At 40.2% G+C, this 17,410-nt stretch overlaps 1 protein-coding gene across 7 annotated transcripts; it reads left to right on the forward strand.

Moving 5' to 3' along the window:
- The first annotated feature begins 2,254 nt into the window (after positions 1–2,254).
- LOC120513635 (INTS3 and NABP interacting protein) lies at positions 2,255–15,712 on the forward strand. 7 transcript variants are annotated; one of them, XM_039733233.1, is made up of 6 exons: positions 2,255–2,364; positions 3,142–3,249; positions 3,792–3,879; positions 10,515–10,617; positions 13,113–13,203; positions 14,108–15,712. In XM_039733233.1, the coding sequence occupies exons 3-6, from the start codon at positions 3,855–3,857 to the stop codon at positions 14,201–14,203; spliced, it is 315 nt and encodes a 104-aa protein (XP_039589167.1). In that variant the 5' UTR covers positions 2,255–2,364; positions 3,142–3,249; positions 3,792–3,854; the 3' UTR covers positions 14,204–15,712. The 7 variants fall into 7 exon arrangements, 4 of the variants coding, with proteins under 4 accessions (XP_039589167.1, XP_039589168.1, XP_039589164.1 ...); XM_039733234.1 differs by lacking the exon at positions 2,255–2,364 and adding an exon at positions 2,616–2,775 and having other exon boundaries at positions 3,142–3,321; XM_039733230.1 differs by lacking the exon at positions 2,255–2,364 and adding an exon at positions 2,616–2,775.
- The last annotated feature ends 1,698 nt before the right edge of the window (positions 15,713–17,410 follow it).

A 17,410-nucleotide genomic window follows, 5' to 3' on the forward strand; every position in this document is an offset into this window, starting at 1 on the left:
TATGCTGAACAAAAAGGAGGAATTTCAGGCAAAAGTATTTCAACACATCGGAAATTAGACACCATTCCTTTAAGGGGTTATACTTCTTCCTGTTTCTACAACCCAAGGAGAAATTAATTGATAATATATGGATGTGAAACTCCTCCCAAAGCCAAGGGATCATTTGACTTGAGGCATGATCATGTTTTTGTAGAGATGCTCAAAGATACAGCTATGATCAACATTCACCACACCTGTATAGAAATATAGCATTAATGACTCCCAGCTTTTCTTCACCTGAGTTTCCTTGCCGATGACTCTTCCTCCTCGCCCTGCTGCTTCTTCCTTCTCTATCTTCCTTTCTTGATCCCCAAACAAGAACCCCTGCCCACTAATTAATTCTTCTTGCCATGGTTAGCTGTGTAAAGAGGAGCACAGCAGGTAGGCCTGTCTGCCTTAAACTGCATCTTTTCAGAATCACTTACATCCTCAGTCCTGGAATGACATCACAGAGAATTGCACCAGGTAGGATTATCAGTCTGGATGCTGTGCTGCTCTTCACTCACCCTGCTCCTCAGCAGTTAACGATTGCAAGCGAGGTGTCTAGATAAAATGGTCTGCAAATCACCCAAGGGATAATTAAAAGGAAAAAAAATAGCACATATTGCATTTCTAAAGGCAGAATGAAAAATAACAAAATGAAACAAAACAAAAAGCAATACCAAAACAGAATCAGGAGGGCAGGTGCTGTCAGCTGTTCTTGCACAGAGAACAGTTGACAAAAATACATGTGGGAATGGCAGCAGTGTTTGCTTCTCACAGTATTAATCAACAAGGCTTTAAAGCAAACAGAAAACTCCCTGAGATTGTCTGCTGGTTTGGATACAGGCACACACACCCCCCTACACCCCTACACAAACACACACCCACACACTGCTTTTACCAGGCAAACAATCCAGGTAACTAAATTCTACATCTGGACATTACAAGTTTTCAGACACAAATCTGTTCAGTTTTACAAATGTTAAAAAGTGTCCGTGTCTTTGCAAAATATAAATGGAAGGACAGCATACTTGGTTAGCAGGTTGTTGCCTATCTCATAGAATCCATGTGTATAATACTAAGGCACGCTATTTTAAGACAAATTAATCCATTATTATAGACACTAACAAGATTTTTATGTATTCTGTACACTCTCAAAAATGTAATTTATTTCTTCAAGATAGTAATGCTGGCTGCAGCACATCTTTAGTAATTGTTAATTGCCTTCAATATTTCTGTAATATGTGGTTGTCCAAGCTAATGAATTAGTGTGACCCTATGTGTTTTCTTACCAATATAAATAATTCCATTGTAACTAAATCAGCAGTTTTTAATGACCTCTTTTTGCACTTTAGGCCTGAACAGTGAGAAGGTTATGGACTCCTACCATTTAATGAAAGAGAAACCAGATGAAATAAAATGCCCTGCAGCATACAGAAGGTTTGACTTACTAGATCCAATATCACCCATGCTGTAAGGGTCATTTGCTCAGAAGTGCCTGTTACATACACCATCAAAACCTTAATACAAAAAAATTTAATAACCTGCAGTTAAAGCACATCCACATAGACATCTTGAACTAAGTAAAAAGAAAAGTAACTGTTTTCCTGTTTTTATCCTTACATTCAGTTAAAGAATAAAAAAGGCCTTTGTTTAATGAAAATTGTTTAGTGCCTTAAAAAAACCCTGCATATAAAACTGAAGCAGACAATGTGACTGATTTTCGGCTGCAGAGAGGTCAGAGTTGGCCCCATGTATATGCAGCCTTTAAATAATTTATTTATAGCAAGCCTTAATAATTGATTTATGTACAATCAAAGCTACAGCTGCTACTCAGACTGGCTTGATTTAAATAAGTATTTTAACCACAAGGGCAGAAAAAGTCTTACATTGCAGCTTTAAGACTATGGTTTATTCCCCAGGTCAGACCGGATCATTTAATCAGATACCTTCATCTATACTGCTGATTCTTGACATTCCAAAAGCAAACCATGCACTAGTTCCATGAACAAATCTCTCTGTAATTAATTCAAATATAGCTGCTGTGTTCACACACAATCTGCGTGACAGTGATTTAAAGGAAAAAAGAAAACAGGAGAAGAGGACACAACCTCAAGTTGCACCAGGGGAGGTTCTTCCCTGCAAGAGCGATTAGATTTTGTAATGAGCTGCCCAGCCCAGGGAGGTGGCGGAGTCAGCGTCCCCGGAAGTGTTAAGCAATGACTGGATGTGGCACTCAGTGCCATGGTCTGGTTGACAGGGTGGTGTTGGGTCACAGGCTGGACTCCATGACCTCGGAAGTCTTTTCCAACCTGATTCCGTGATCCCTTCCCTACCTTAATAGTAAGAACACTTAAACAGTGTTTTTATTATTTAACCTCGATGCTGCCTGGAGTCCCCATTGTGTGGCCCAAGCCTGAAACCCTGGCTCCCGTCGCCAGGCGGATGTCCTCGGCAGGAGCAAGCTCAGGCAAACGCTGCCTTACCGCGGAGCGCGACACTGCGCGGGCCTGCCCGCGCCTCCACACGCACAACCGCGACCCTTCCGGGCCTGGGCAGGCCGCGGGCAGGGCACGGGAAGAGAGGCGGGCGCGGGAAGTGCGAGGGCAGGGCACGGGAAGAGAGGAGGGCCCGGCACAGAAGAGGCGAGGGCGCTGTCGCGCCGTGCGAGCGTCACGGGCAGGGGGCGGAGGCGGCGCGGCCGCGCTGCGGGAAGGGGAGCGGGGGAAAGGAGCCGGAGCCCCGCGCTCTCGGGTAGGTGGGTGGCGGGCGGGACTGCAGGGCCTGGGCCAGGCCGGCTGGCCTGGGGCGGGACATCGCCCCCGGGTCGGGGAGAGCCGAGGAAGCCATCCGTCCATTGTGGGCGGGAGGGAAGAGGCGAGCGGGAGAGCCCATTCCCGAGTGTGCGGGGGGGAGAGGGCAGCAGCGGGAGTGGGTCAGGCCATCCCTGGCTGTTGGAGAAACCCGTCTCGTCTGCTCTTACTGCGCTTAATTAGTGCTACCATTGAGTAGCACTAATTCACCGCAGCGCTGCTGTTCAGGGACCCAGAGGTACCGAGCGTAGCGATGACACAGTCTCCTGTGGAAGTGTGACTGACTTGTGCTCCACGCTTCCTGCAGGATTCAGCGTTCCCGTCCCTCGCCTCCGCCTGGCTGAGCCAGAGCTCTTCGCCACTGCACTTTACAGCCTGGCACCTTGATGGAAACAGATGTTGATGGTGGTCCGAGGTGACGTATGACCGAGGAGCAGCAGGCCTCCTTTTTTGTTTTGCCACACTGCAGCTAACTTTGTCCGGTCTTGTATGTGGGATTTAAATTGCCTCTCCTCAGACAATCAGTTTTTCTTGAGTTAGAGCCTAAACTGTGTTCTTCCAAGGCTTCAGATTTTAAGGACTACAAAGGTTTGATGTAATTCTTAAGCGTAGTCTGACATACCTTGTCAGAAGACGTTCCGTTGGGAAAATGGGTGTATGACTCCACTTGTGTATATAGTTTTTAGTAGAATGGAAGTCACAAGAAACTGCTACTACTTCTACTAATAGAAATTACTAGAATCTGAAAAAAAAGGATTGATCACAACCCTTGGTATTTCAAGCCTAAAGTTTCAGCCAGAACGATATATACTGTAGAATGCATTTTAAGCATCACACATGCTGTGTTTGGCTTGGGCTTTTTAACAGTTGCCATATTTATGAATTCTCTAACTGATTGAATTCCAGGTTCTTTTTTTTAAAGAACTATGTTCATCTTATATTGTGCCTGTTTTGCAGATATTTGTGGGGGTTAAATTATTTGAACTCCAGCTGAATAAAACAAGGGCTGAAAATTGAAAGATGGCAGCAAATCCTTCAGGACAAGGTAGGTTTTAATTTAAGTATTCAAAGAAAAAGTGAATGCAAAATATCAGTGAAGTCACCATAACTGTCAGTTTATTTTTATGGAAAGATGAAGAAAGGAAAGAGAGGTAGGGCTGAAAGCAGAAGAATGGCAGCAATTCCTCTGGGACAAGGTACACACACATTTAATGGTTAAAAGACCACTGATGGCTGGGAAGCTCTTTATTATTGAACATAATATTGTGCTCAGGGTTAGGAAGTATGTATCATGCCTGTGGTGCAGTGATCATTTCCTGAAGCTTATTTCAGACACAGCCCTTGGCCTTTAGCATGACTTGCAGCTGTTGCACTCAACATCAGAGAACAGCCAGAAATCAAATATGTTCCATGTCATGTTGGGAACAGCAAGACCCAGGCAGTAATATCTGTCACAGGCAATTGGCCAGGCCCAGGAGAAAAAGCCAGTTAAAACTGTCATGGCAACTGCGATGAAATGTTCCTTTTTACCAAGATGCATCTCCATTGTATCCTTAAAATAATAAAAATCTTAGTAATGGTCCATCTATCCAGGTAATGCGTGTGCTTTAGAGGGGGCTGAGGGTCTGGAGGTGTCACCCAGTAAGTTTGAAGGAGGATCTTAAATCGCCCTCTAGAGGTGTTTTCTGGAAACCTTAGGGGATCTCTGAGGCTTTTCTTATATGGAAGAGCTGGAGAAAAAGCTTCTCAGGTATGGCTCTTCCCTTACTTGGTTATGAGAAATGAATTCTGGGTTCAGTTTCCCAGCAAGTGGAGACTTTTTGCAGGTCTGTCATTTTCTCTTTGCCTCAAGCAGTCCTGCAAACCTGGTGTTGCTGGATGATACTTCAGGGGTGTCATATGACTCATGTGGGTCCAAACCACAGATTTTACTTGCTACTTGATGAAAAGGAGGTAGTTTCAGGAATGCTTTTTGAAATTTTTTGTGGTGTTGACAGAAGTACTGCAGATTGCAGAGCTGTCTGTTTGGAAATTTTAACTCTACAGTAAGTTTTTGGTACATAATGGTAAATCTTGCTATTATTCTGTGAATACCAAAATCGACATCACTGCAAGGAATAGCATGTTGTCATAGAGAGTTAAAAGCTGCTTTTTCTTAAATATGTTGGTTTACTGAGAGATGGGATTTTAGTGCCAAATACCTTTGCTTCTCTCCTGATTCCAGAGTCTTAAAATTTAATAGAGCCTTTTATATTTGAGATATCCTTTACAGACTCATTAAAGGAGCCATGCCGTTATTATTTGAAAATTGTTTGGATTAAGGAGACAAGAAACACTATAAATTACCAAATAAGCCTATAAGTAGTCCAACTAGGAAAATTAGAAAGGAACAGGTAAATATAAACAACAGTTCAGGGTTTCTGTCTTTGCTAGATGCAGTCTGGTCGTGAAAAGGGCTGTGGAAAACACTGCATTTTTAGCTTGCCTCTTGGCACATGTATTAGTACTGTTCAAGGAATCTGTTCTCTTTACTTGGACAAAAAGAATACAAGTTTACTGAAATGCTCGCCTTATGAATGGTAGCAGAGCTGTTAGGATGAATTAAACATTAGCCTTCCACACCCCAGGCAGACTGTGATGGTAACTTTTTGTACCGAATTACTGCTTTTCCTTTGATTTGTATGAGGTATGTATGAAAATTTGTATTTTCTCAAGAGTAAATTTGACTTTTCCACTGATAACAGACTTGGACTATAAAAGTTAAGATTTTTTGGACCAGGCTTGCATTCACTGGCCTCTTGGAAAAGCACTCTTGGTGGTGAGCTGCATGTGAGTGCAGACAGACGCAGAAGAATTGAATGAAAAGCCTTACTTCAGTTCATTAGTACTACAGGGAACTGATGGCATTTACAAGCAATGGAAGATCTTGCTGTATGCTGTGTGCTGTCCACTACGTGCATTCATTGATCAGAGTGATACACTTCGAGGGGTGGAAATCAGCTTCTGAATTACAGCAAATACTTCCAGGTGCTCAGGGACATGCTGCTCCTACTGCAGTACTTCACAGTACTTAGGCAACATGCCATTCATCAGGCTGCTCTTATGAAATGCCTTTGCTTGTGCACAGCAAGGCCAGAGCATTGCTGTGTGTCACTGAATTAGCCACTCTGTGTGTGAGCCCTCCTAGAGGAAGCCATCTGACATGAGAGACATGTAACTGCTCAGGACAGAATTCTCATTTCAGTCCTCAAAGGTGGCAAAAATACATATCCTGCTTCAGACAGGGCAGAAAATAGGAGTCCTGGTTTGTTGGAAGAAGAAGCTCTTGAAATATTAACAGAATTCTAAGTTTCAGGCTGCAGCAATTCTAAAGTTGCTTTATGTTCTAAAAGTTGTTTATGCTTTTCCCTAAAGGTATGTGGGGGCATTCACAGAGCACAGTCTAAGCAGCTAAATTTGGTTCTCTGTTCACTGAGTTTGAAAAGGAAGATTGTGCTGTTCTGTGTTCCGTTATGTCATCATCTACGCATTTTGCTCTTCCCCATCTGAGTCTGATCTGTGTGTAAGCATACCACTTGAGAACTTTGCAGCCATACAGCTGTCAATTATTTATGTTCAGCTATGTATGTAGCTCTTTTCTGGAGGCACAGACAAAAAACTAATGTATTTATAAGTAATTCAACGTAATTTACTGAATAACCAGTACACCTTTTGTTTCATTGTCACACAAGGTATATGAAAGCATATCCAGATGTAAATTGTTACTGAGAGTATTGGCATACAGCAGACTTCTAGATGATGTTTTGAGATGCCAGTCATCATAAGCAGAACAGGCCATCAGAATAGAATTACCCCATTTCTTTTGCAAGTGGTGTGTGTTTAATATGGTCTTTAGATTCTGCTTTTTAAGAGGATGCTGCCTCACTTCATTAAGGCTGCCATTTATAGAAACATGCACTTCAGTAAAGAAATTGCTTTAAGTCCTTTCTGAATTGAGCAGGCAGGACAAAATGCAGTGCTTTTCAATGTTCAGAGCTTGGAGCTGACATACACTTAGAAAATATTTTCAAAGCTATATTTTGAACAGAAAGTAACAGAGGGCTTTTTAGTGCTGTTACACATCTATGGATAGATGATAAATGGTGCATCTTGGAAAAAACTTAAATGTGCTGTGAATCTGAAGCAACAGATCAAGGAAACGGATAAGGGAGAAAAGATAATCAATGAAAAGCAAAAAATTTTAAAAAGATAAAGATAATGCTGTTGCTTGCCCTGCAGAGTTAATTAGAAGAGCTAACTGACATAGGTAAGGGTTAGATAGCGTGGTTGATAAAATGTTGAGATTAGGTTGAAGAGAGCGGCCTGCCTTGAGCTCTTAAAGCTGCCAGTATCACTCAGCAACGTTTCAGATTTCTCTGGCTTTCTGCCTTTCATGTGCAGAAAATGGGTGCAGGTAATCTTTCTGGTCCTGGACAAATACAATGCTTGATGTCAGAAACAGAGGTGTCAGAAAGGTTTAAATTTTAAGTGTCCTGGATTTGCTACATTAGAGAGTAATCTGAGGATCTGAGTGCTCAGTTTGCCATCTGACACTGCCATGATCTAGTTAGCTGCCTTGAACAGATCATTTTGTGTCAGGACTCATGTCAGCAAAGCAGAGAAAAATATTTATAAACTGCAATATTCGAATTGTTCACACTCAAAATATTAATGCAACTGAGCCCAGTGAAGGGAAGATCTGTTAGGAAGTTCCTGTATTTGAAAATCTGCACTGGTTTTCACAGATGGGAATCTGGTGTGTAGTAGGGACAGCTTTTGATTTTTGCATGTCCACATTTTTAGTAGTAGGAAGCAGAACAGACTAATCTGCAGATGAAATATTACTGTTATTTATGATTGAAGTGGGAAACTTCTGTAGGAGTTTCAAATTGGTCTTTATGGTCTTTATTTTGGGTTCCTCAACAAGGAAGAATCTAAATGAAAGTCTTGCTTATTTATTGCCAGATATGGCTAATTACTTTCTAAGGATGCCAGAATTTCTCTGTAAAATGGATTTTTCATGTTCCATCTCCTTCATTGTTAACCTTTAAATGAACAGGCTTTGCTTTGCACATTGAAGAAGTTTACCTGCAGGAAGATCATATTGCTTAGCTGAGGGGTATTAACATGTATTTGTTGAATGGCCTTCTCCACTTTTTTAAACAGGCTTTTTTCTCCTTACCAATAACAAATTCTCTTAAACAAATTACTTTTTCAGCACAGTAGGTTGCTGATGGTTACTGTCTGAACTCTAGTGCAAAATACTACTTAAAAAAAACCCAACCAACAATCAATCAAACAAAAAACCACAAAAACCACAAAGCTGTTATTAGAGGTATGAGGAAAGAAAAGATACTCGAGTTTCTTCTGACTGCCTCTAGAGTTTCTTCCACAAGATACTGTAACAAGACTCATAATAGAAGACAGTCTTCTGCTGTTTCTGATCACAGTTTAAAAACAGCATTTAAAATGTCTCAGGCTTTTCTGAATCATACCATCTGTTTCATGATAAATTTAAGCATATTTAATCTTCATTTTTTTAGATCACAAACTTACATTAAAAAGTAGTCTCCTTTTTCTTTCCTTAATCATCATATCTTGTGAATTCCAAATGTGCATTTAAATCTATGCAGTTTAGGATAAGCAAGCAGTATGAGTAGGGTGCTGAAAAATATATAAAGTATAAAGGTTTTTGGATTAAAATTGTGTAGATTGAGCATACAAACATATGGTTGTTTTAGGTCAGGCCCTCTAAGAGGTGATTCAGTCATCCTATCCACGCATTGTCTCAAAAATTTACAAGAAAGTAAAGTCTGGGCTAGCTGCAGCTCAGAGATATTAAATCCTGGCTTGTTGGCAAGATTTGTCAGGCTTTGTATGTCAGCTCAGCTTTAAGGTTTCAGATTCATTGCAAGCCCAAAGTCTTTAAAAAAAAAGTAAAAAGTGATAGTGTACAGTACCCGAAGAGCAGAGAAACATCAAAGGCCTGAATCAGTACTCTTATCAAGCAGAGTTTTAAGTGGAGCTAATGCTACACAGGAAGGAGTGATTAGCAGACAGGAAAATTCCAGTTAATGAAATGTAACTGAAAATCTTGTTAACAAATGTTGAAATTATTGTGGGTGATATTACATAAAACCATACTACAATATAATCAAAAGACTGTGCTCCTTTCAAGAGCTTTTGAGACACTGAAGTTTATGGGTGTGTGTATATTAGGCATGGTAGGAGAAAAACATGAAAGTTTGGTAGCAAGGCAGTACAGATGCATATTGTTATTTAGAGATGAAGGTTTCTCTCTGGCGATTGTTTCCTTCATTAAGCCGTGCAGATGAAAGGAATTCTGGGTTATGTAATTGAGCATCAGCACAAGGTCTGTCAAAGAGGATGATCTTGGAGTGCAGCTTCTGAAAAGAAATAATTTTACCTTGACATGCTTAAGAGTTACCCTGTGTGGCCTTCCTCACAGCTTGTGGGCTACCATGTTTTAGTGCCATCACTAAGACAGTTTGCAGGGCAAGGGTACAGCACACAGCAACTTCCAGGGGAATCTTGGACTTTTTGTGTGGAGGAAATAAAGGAGAGCTTGACTAATACTTTTTTTTTTTTAATGATGTTGTCATAGCTTGTTATTTTAGAACAGCAGCTTGTTATTTTAGAACAGCAGCAAATAGAAGTGTGCATTTCTGACATGAGGAGTGTCCTTGGTGGCATAGAGGCGTGTAAGAGTCAGCTCTGGAGCTTTTGTCCTCAGCTGTGCTGTTTGGACATACTGGGTAACAGCAGGGGCTTGTGCCTCTGGTTTGTTTGAGGGCTGCAGTGAGATTCTTTATTCTATGAGTCATGTGTAGGTACAGGAGGTTTGCCATGTCTGCATCTAGAAGGCAACTTTAAAAATACATAGGTGGCAACTATTTTGGGCATTTTTGAAATTCTCTCAAGTCACCCTACTTCCTGACCCCTTCTCTAGTATTCAAGGTTGCTTTGGAAGAATGATGAAAGCAAATGGAGGCCACATTCTTTTATTGTGTACAGACAGTTTAATAGTTTAAATTTGCTTCTCTATTCCAGCATTTGATCATACTCAGAATAAGGGTAGTGTATATAAGACACATTATATTTAAATTTTTCTTCATAGATTGAATGAAACATGTTTGTATAAACACATGTGCAAGCTTAGTGATTTGCTCATTCTTATCTGTTATATGTATAAAATGCTTGTGTTACAGTTTGAGTTCACTGACATGAGAAACTAAGCCCATGCATATATTACTCCATTGTTATTGTTGAGTTGAACATTCATTGACTACTTTTAAAATTTAGAACCTGCTAAGTTTACTTCTTTTTTTTGGAAGGCAGCTTTTGAGCATAAACCTTGATTGTAGCTCCAGAGCTGACTTGGGAAGGGATAGGCTCTAACTTGAGTTAAAATCTTCTGTTTAAAATGTAATAATATGCATGATAGCTTATGGAAGCTATTGCATGCTGAAAAATGAAGCCTATTTAATAATAGTCTTTTCAAGTGAAGATCAGTCTATTCATCTTAGAGTCATTTTCTACTGGAATTTCTAATTCCACAGGGTTAGTTGGGCCACAGCAGTCAAATAAATATCTCTAATATTTTTCTGTCATTCTCACCAGGTTTCCAGAATAAAAATAGGGTTGCAATCCTGGCAGAACTAGACAAGGAGAAGAGAAAGTTACTTATGCAAAACCAGTCTTCCACAAATCACCCTGGAGCCAGGTATTTTATGTTCTTAGACCTCTTGGGACATTACTGATTGCATCAAGGAAAAAAAAGCCAAACAGCTAGTGAGCTGTAAAGTTATATAAATACTTAACAGAAGTGTTTTCTGACCATCTTTAATACCAAGGCAGAGGGACATTGCTCTTTAGAAACAATAATATTAGTATTTAAAGTGGTTCACACAGCATTAATTTTGGCTTCTATCATTTCCATTTGAGAATGAGAGAAGCAGGTATGCTTACTCAAGTGTATTAAATTCTACCATAAAAAAAAATTGGTAAGCAGACACTGAGAAAACATTTCATTATTAAGCTGATATGCTTTGAGGAATGTAAGTAGCAGGCCATTAGGTTCAGGATTCTGTGTGCTTAGAGAAGAGCAATTATAGCAGGAGTGAGTTATTCTTGAAACTCCCTATGTGCAAGACAGAGCCAGTGTATGTTATAGCAGATAATCTTGTAAAAGATGCTGTGTTGTAGGGATGATTCTGTGCCATAAAGTGTAGTAGTCTAATCTGAGTTGCAAGGTGTTCCTAGGATTTCTCCCAGACAAGACAAGAAGATCAGATTTTTGTCATAAATCGGTAACTAGAAAATCACACAATAATTTATGTGGAGAAATTGACATCCTTAAACTTTGGGGTTAAGTGAGTGCAGTGCCACGTTCTAGACACCGTGTAACACATAACACCTGTACAAGAGTCCAATACTCTGACTACAGTCTGAGTGCTGCCCCTCTTTTCTTCTGAGAGATTCCACTTTTATTTCCTTCATAATGTCAAAAAACATGCAGAATACTTGAAATTGCCTGATGTATACTTCTGAGTAAGGTAAGAAGTTACTGTTAATAACTTAATGTGGTTATTACTTGAGCAAAATTGTTGGAAAGAAAATCACAGCATCATACTGTTAGGTACAGCTGCTGGGAACAGTGTTTCAGTGCTTAATTGTAAGTCTGACAGAGCTTCAGGTAGAACTTGTTTACTCTCTTTTTTCTCTGAGGAAATACAACACTGATTCTAGTGAGCAGAATTAGAATTTTCTAGTTTTGAAGGTGGAGATGGGTGGAACCTACAATGCAGCAGTCAGACTCTCTGCTTTGGTGTGATTTTTTTGGTGTGATTTTTCTGATGTGTGACTTTTGAGAACCTGACAGATTTTTGATGTTGTGCCAAAGGTCTTGGAACACAGAGTTGTTGGAATTGAGACCCTAAAAATTGTACAAACTTGACCAAAAGAGCTTGATGTACCTAAAGCACAGCAGTGGCAGGGACAGCATAAGGGTGAAGGGGTTAATTGATTTCTGGACTTGGCACGCTTGGCACGAGAAAATCCTGTATCCAAGAACAGGAGACCTCTTTTGAAAAATGTCAGCTTATGGTGGAGCCTTAAGCTTATGTACAGAAATCATATTGAAAAGTTAGAGAGTACAGATTACAAATTGCAAATTAAATACCTCCAAATCACTGAAAATACTGTGTTCTAAATAAACTGAGTAGTAGTCTTCTCCAGCAGTGTAACTTATCTTAATACTTGCCATAAGCAAATTTTTTTTCTGAATTGTTTAGCTTTTGTTATGCATTTAGGCATAGATTTGGCTGCAGATCTTTCAATGCGCATGGTTGCTTCTCAGAAACTGATTTACTAAATCAGCTGTTGACATTTAAACTGCTGGTAAAATTCAGTTGATGAATTTGCTTGGAATCCTTGTCATTTGTACTTCTGTCTCTGTGATTGGTAAGAGCACAATTTTCAGCAGCAGTCTCCAGTGACAGTTTCAGAGGTAGTTGAGAATTGTCTTGTGATACAGTTCTAATGGCAACCCTCACCTGATTTCTGTGTTACTTAGAGTTCAGGGTGCTTTTTATGTCTTCTTTTTGGTTTAAGAAGGCAGACAAGCCCTAAGCTATAAAACACAAGAAAAAACATCAGTAAATTTTGATTTGAAGCTTTATGCTGCAGTGAGATACGCTAAATCAGTTTTAGGTACTCCAAGCTGTTAGCAAAGGATCATTATTTCAGTTAACAGCAATAGGAAGTTCCTTTATCATAGGTAGTGAACTGCTTGCCCCCCACTGAAGACCTGTTGTTGTACTGAAGCTCTTGATACTGCTTCTGTTTGTCACAGTTGTTTAGAACAGTGACTGAGTAGTGGTGAAAGCACAAAGCTGCCTTAGAAATTCCTTGCATTGTCTAACGCTGCACCTCAGTGGTTTCATTGACTTCAGTGGGACTCAACCCAAAATCCACAATAGGCTTCAGGTTTAGTTTGGCAGGAATTGTTTATGATGGCTCAAATTGTACAGCTGTGGTCACTCCATCTACTCTTTTTTTTTCTCCTATATTTACAGATAGTAATTCCAAACAGTAACTGACAATTGTCAAGCTGTGAGTGAAATGAGAGCTCAGGAAGTCATGGTATCCATGGCTAGAATGGCAAGAACACATGTTTTGGCTGTGGTCTGTGTCATACCATCTTGTTCTTTCTTGCAGCATTGCACTTGCAAGATCACCTCTGAATAAGGATTTCCGTGATCATGCTGAGCAACAGCACATTGCAGCACAGCAAAAGGCTGCACTGCAGGTGAGCTGATACAGAGTTCAGTTTGGCTCTGTTTTAGATTGCAACCCTTCAGAGAGCAGCCCTGCTCCTAGAGATATTGAAAACCCCTTTTAGAGATTAGGTATCTCTCATTTCTGTATTTGTCAAAGTGAAGTCTCTTTTGTTATGATGAAACATGTCCTTGGGCATGGAGAGCTCCAGCTAGCCCCACAGCCATGTCGTTGTGTCTCTGTTGAGCTCCCCCCAGTCTGTGTCCCAGACTGAGCTCACATGGCTCCCCTTGGCCTGCTGGCCATGCTGTTGCTGGTGCAGCTCACTGTGCCAGTTACCCTTGATCACTCCCAAGGGCACACTAAAAGCTCAGGCTGAATTTGAGATCCAGCAGGGCTCTTTCCTAGAGGTGGAGGGAGGGAATGTGCAGAACATCTAACTTGCTGGAGTCCAGCCTTTGAACCAGGAAAGGGTATGTAGGATTTCACAAAGGTGTTCCAGAGCCATACAACAGCTGCCTCCCTCAGGTGAGCAAGCATATATCTACATCACATGAGCAGAATCCTGGTGTCCCATGTTTGGGATTGTGTCTGGTGGCACACTGTGCAGCTGTCGTAAACCAAGAATTGCAGGCTGGTTATGGAAGAGAGTGGAAGTGGCAACATGGGGTCTAGGCAAAGAAGAGCAATCAGGAGTTGATTTGCTCCACCTCCATGGGGTTGGCTGAACAGAGCAGAAGAGAATGTCCAAATTAATTGCTTTGATGTGCCCTATTCTGATGTAGCTGATCTAAAATGCTGGGTTTGAATTTGACTATCAGAATTAAGGAGCAAACTGGGAGAAATAAATAATTAATGCTGCAGAAGCCGTGAAGTCTTAAATCATGTCAGTGCTGCAGGGAGAGATGCTTTAACAAATGCTTTTCTCTTTCCAGCACGCACATGCACACTCCTCAGGATACTTCATAACTCAAGACTCTGCATTTGGAAATCTTATTCTTCCTGTCTTACCTCGACTTGAGGCAGAATAAGGAATGTTGTTTGTCTCAGAAATTCAAGATCTGATTTTTGTCCACAGCAGGAGCTGTCTGTCCGTTTAATTTCTTTATGTATCTTAAAACCTACTTTTTTCTGGGTTCTTGCAAATGCCATTCAGGAGTGTGAGCTCTAGTGATGGGGAAATAGTGTTGAAAATTTTTTATCCTGTATTTCTGTTCCTCTGTCGGGTCAAAGTCAAATGCAAGACTTCTTGGGGTTTGAAGTGCACAGGGTTTCCTCTTCCCTGTTTCAGTGCTTCCTTTAAATAAATGTCCAAACCAGAGCTACCAAGAGATGCACAATCTGACAGCATTTGTGTTTCTTTTTATTATGTACAGGTATGATTTTTGTAATGAATAATGAAAATTATTTCTGTCCATCAAAACAGACACGGATTTGTCAAATGCATCAGCCAGTCTTCCTCCCCCACCCTCTCCTATGCAGAAACATTTATAGTGTACTGTTTACCATTGTAGCATCCTCTGGTCTTAAGTCTTTAGTTACAGTGTGCCTGCCTCTTACCTTGCTTTGTGAAATGTGGAAATGAATTAAAGTGGGAAAAAAGTAAATATTTCTAACAGTCTTTTTATGGACAAAATATCAAAACTTCTCTGGACATCTCAGATGGAAAGTGTTGTCTGCAAAGACAATTCCATTTAAAAGGTCAAATTTTTCTAGTTAAGCATTTTTCAAGACTCAGTGTGTTTTATTTTTGTTCACTTTTTTCCGTGGTGTTTTTATCTGTGGTAAACAATTCCAGCTTCCTGCTGGAAAAAGATCTATTGATCTTAAGGTAAATTACTTTGGAACTGTGATTGTGCTGCCAGGATAAAGTAACTTAGAGTGAAAAATAGGCCTTACTTGGACTTGGTTATATCTCCACAGCTTTGCTTGTGCAGTTAGGCTACTACACTGATTGCATTGCCTACGGAGGCAAGTTCTAGAAAACAGAAGAGAACAGGAAAACTTATGTGAGAATGATAAACCAGAAAGCATCTGTTAAACTGGTGCCCATTTGAAACAGCTCTGTCCTGTGCAGAATCTTAGCTGTCCCTAAGTTTCCAGGATTGTAGTTGGCATTTCCTTAGGGACATTGAGGGTATTCTGTTTCTATATGCAGGGGATTGCCTGAACCCAATAAGCACTACTGAACTGTTAATATTTTACTGTTAATATTTGCAGTAATCATGAATACAGAACAACTGTATTTTATTTTATATTTATTATTTTTCCTTAAACCTGCACCAAGAGATGGGTGCAGGTTTAAGGAAAATGCCACTGCTTTCATATACCTCGGCTGAAAATAGACCTTTGCAGAAACTGGAGCATACTGAAACATTTTCAGGAAGGAGAATCTTCTGGACCCAGCCTGGTAGAGCTTAAAGATGTGCAATTTTAACAAGAACTATTCATACCATATGCTTTTTTTTCTGGGTTCTGATGTGATGAGTCATGGGAATGATGATGGTTTTTGTGGGCAGTGGAGAAAGAAGTCACTTCTATTTTCTGTGGTTGGCTCTGTGTAGCTTTTTCTTTTTAATTACCAATTATGAAATTACCATATGAAATTTTCCTGTCTATTTGTTATTCTGCAGTGTGAGCTGCACATCTTATTAGATGTTTTGAAGAAAAAGATATGCAAATCTCAGTGTAAAAGAGGCAGCTATGAATCTGTCCAACCTGGAAACATACAAAGGCAAAGATGTTAAAGCAGATGCAGCAGAAAGCATGGATTTTATATTTTAGTTGAATGAACATTAAAGGAGCTCTGTGCGACTTATTTGAACTATTTGAATTTTTCAGTATCATCATACAGACTGCAAATGATCCACGCAATGCAACAGTAATCATCTTTCTCCCTTGGAAAGTTATGGTTGTTCCACTGAAGGAGTTAACACTTGTTGGCTGGGTTGTTTTCACCTTGGGTATTGAAAGATCTGCTTTTGGAAATTCGGGGCCTGAGCTCAAGAATGAGGAATGGCAGGTGGGGGCACACATGCAGCTGTTGTGATATTTTAAAGTTTTAAAGTCTCAAATTATTCTTTGCAATTGTGAGGGTCTTCGTGATATATGTAGATAGGATTAATTGTCAAATACACAAATTACATATGTGGAAGCACCTATCTTAAAATTACAGACTCAAGCAATTACTGTCAGATGTATCAGTTTGTCTTGCCACTCTTTCTTTCCTAGTATTAGCAGTATTGGATACATTAATCTGTCCCTATGCAGTAACTCCAGCAAACCCCTTTCTCTTGGAACCACATGTTCAAATTATTACCGGTTAGAATACGTGTGAACCAGGAAGTCTGGGGTGTGTTGCTTTCTAGCAGTCTCCACTAAGTTGATCACATGAAAACTGAAGGCTTGTAATATAGTGCTGGCCTGTGTACCTCAACACATGTGACTCAAGTAATTTTATTTAATTTGCTACAATAGAAATGGCTTTTCCACTCACCACAGATTGGTGTAGTGTCTGTGTCAGAGCTGAATGGTGGGGTGGAAGTAGCTCATAGACTGGGCTAAAGCACCGCGAGATCAGATTTTTTTAAGTGATGGCAGAGTTGTAATCTCTCAAGAAGAGATGAGGTAAAGGGTTCAAAGATGTGCTGAAGCACTAAAAGAATTGAACCACAGCTTGTTTCTTAGGTCTGTCATCTTTTTCTTCCACTAGACAAGTTTTCACATCTTTGTTTTCCAAAGTCACCCACCATTTCCCCACCACAATAGTCTCTGCAAAGTGCTCTGGTTTAACTCAAGAAGCTTGGCCTGTAAAACCATATGTGATTTCTTACCATATGTGGTTTTAGTCTCCTTTTTCCTTAGTATTTTCACTCTGCTAAACTCTTAGAAGTGCTGGTATGAAACTGATCAGCAATACCTGATGTTGTATTGGACTTCATACCATAACACAAAATACTCAGTGAAACAAAGTAGTGGAAAAAAATTACAGCCCCTTGTGCATCTTGCCTAGATCTTCCTAATTGCTTTGATGTGCTCATTTAGTTAAAATGATAAATTTTGGTTTTGCCTTCATGTGCTTTCACCAGTGGTCAAGCCACCCAGTAATTTTCTAGTCCTGTGGACACAGCTGGGTAGCAGTGTTCATGGGAAGGATCCTTGTCTGAGGTACACACTTCGGATGGCTCTAGGCTTTTATTAAATCACCTTTGTAATTTAAAGGCTAGAGGTCCTTTAAA

The sequence above is a fragment of the Passer montanus genome, unplaced genomic scaffold (genome assembly GCF_014805655.1).
Source record: "Passer montanus isolate IOZ18808 unplaced genomic scaffold, ASM1480565v1 scaffold85, whole genome shotgun sequence".
Lineage (NCBI taxonomy): Eukaryota > Metazoa > Chordata > Aves > Passeriformes > Passeridae > Passer > Passer montanus.

Coding starts and splice junctions, on each gene's coding strand:
- LOC120513635 (XM_039733233.1), top strand. CDS start 3,855: ATGGCAGCAAATCCTTCAGGACAAG. Junction 3,880..10,514: donor AGCAAATCCTTCAGGACAAG/GTAGGTTTTAAT, acceptor CATTCTCACCAG/GTTTCCAGAATAAAAATAGG. Junction 10,618..13,112: donor ACAAATCACCCTGGAGCCAG/GTATTTTATGTT, acceptor TCTTTCTTGCAG/CATTGCACTTGCAAGATCAC.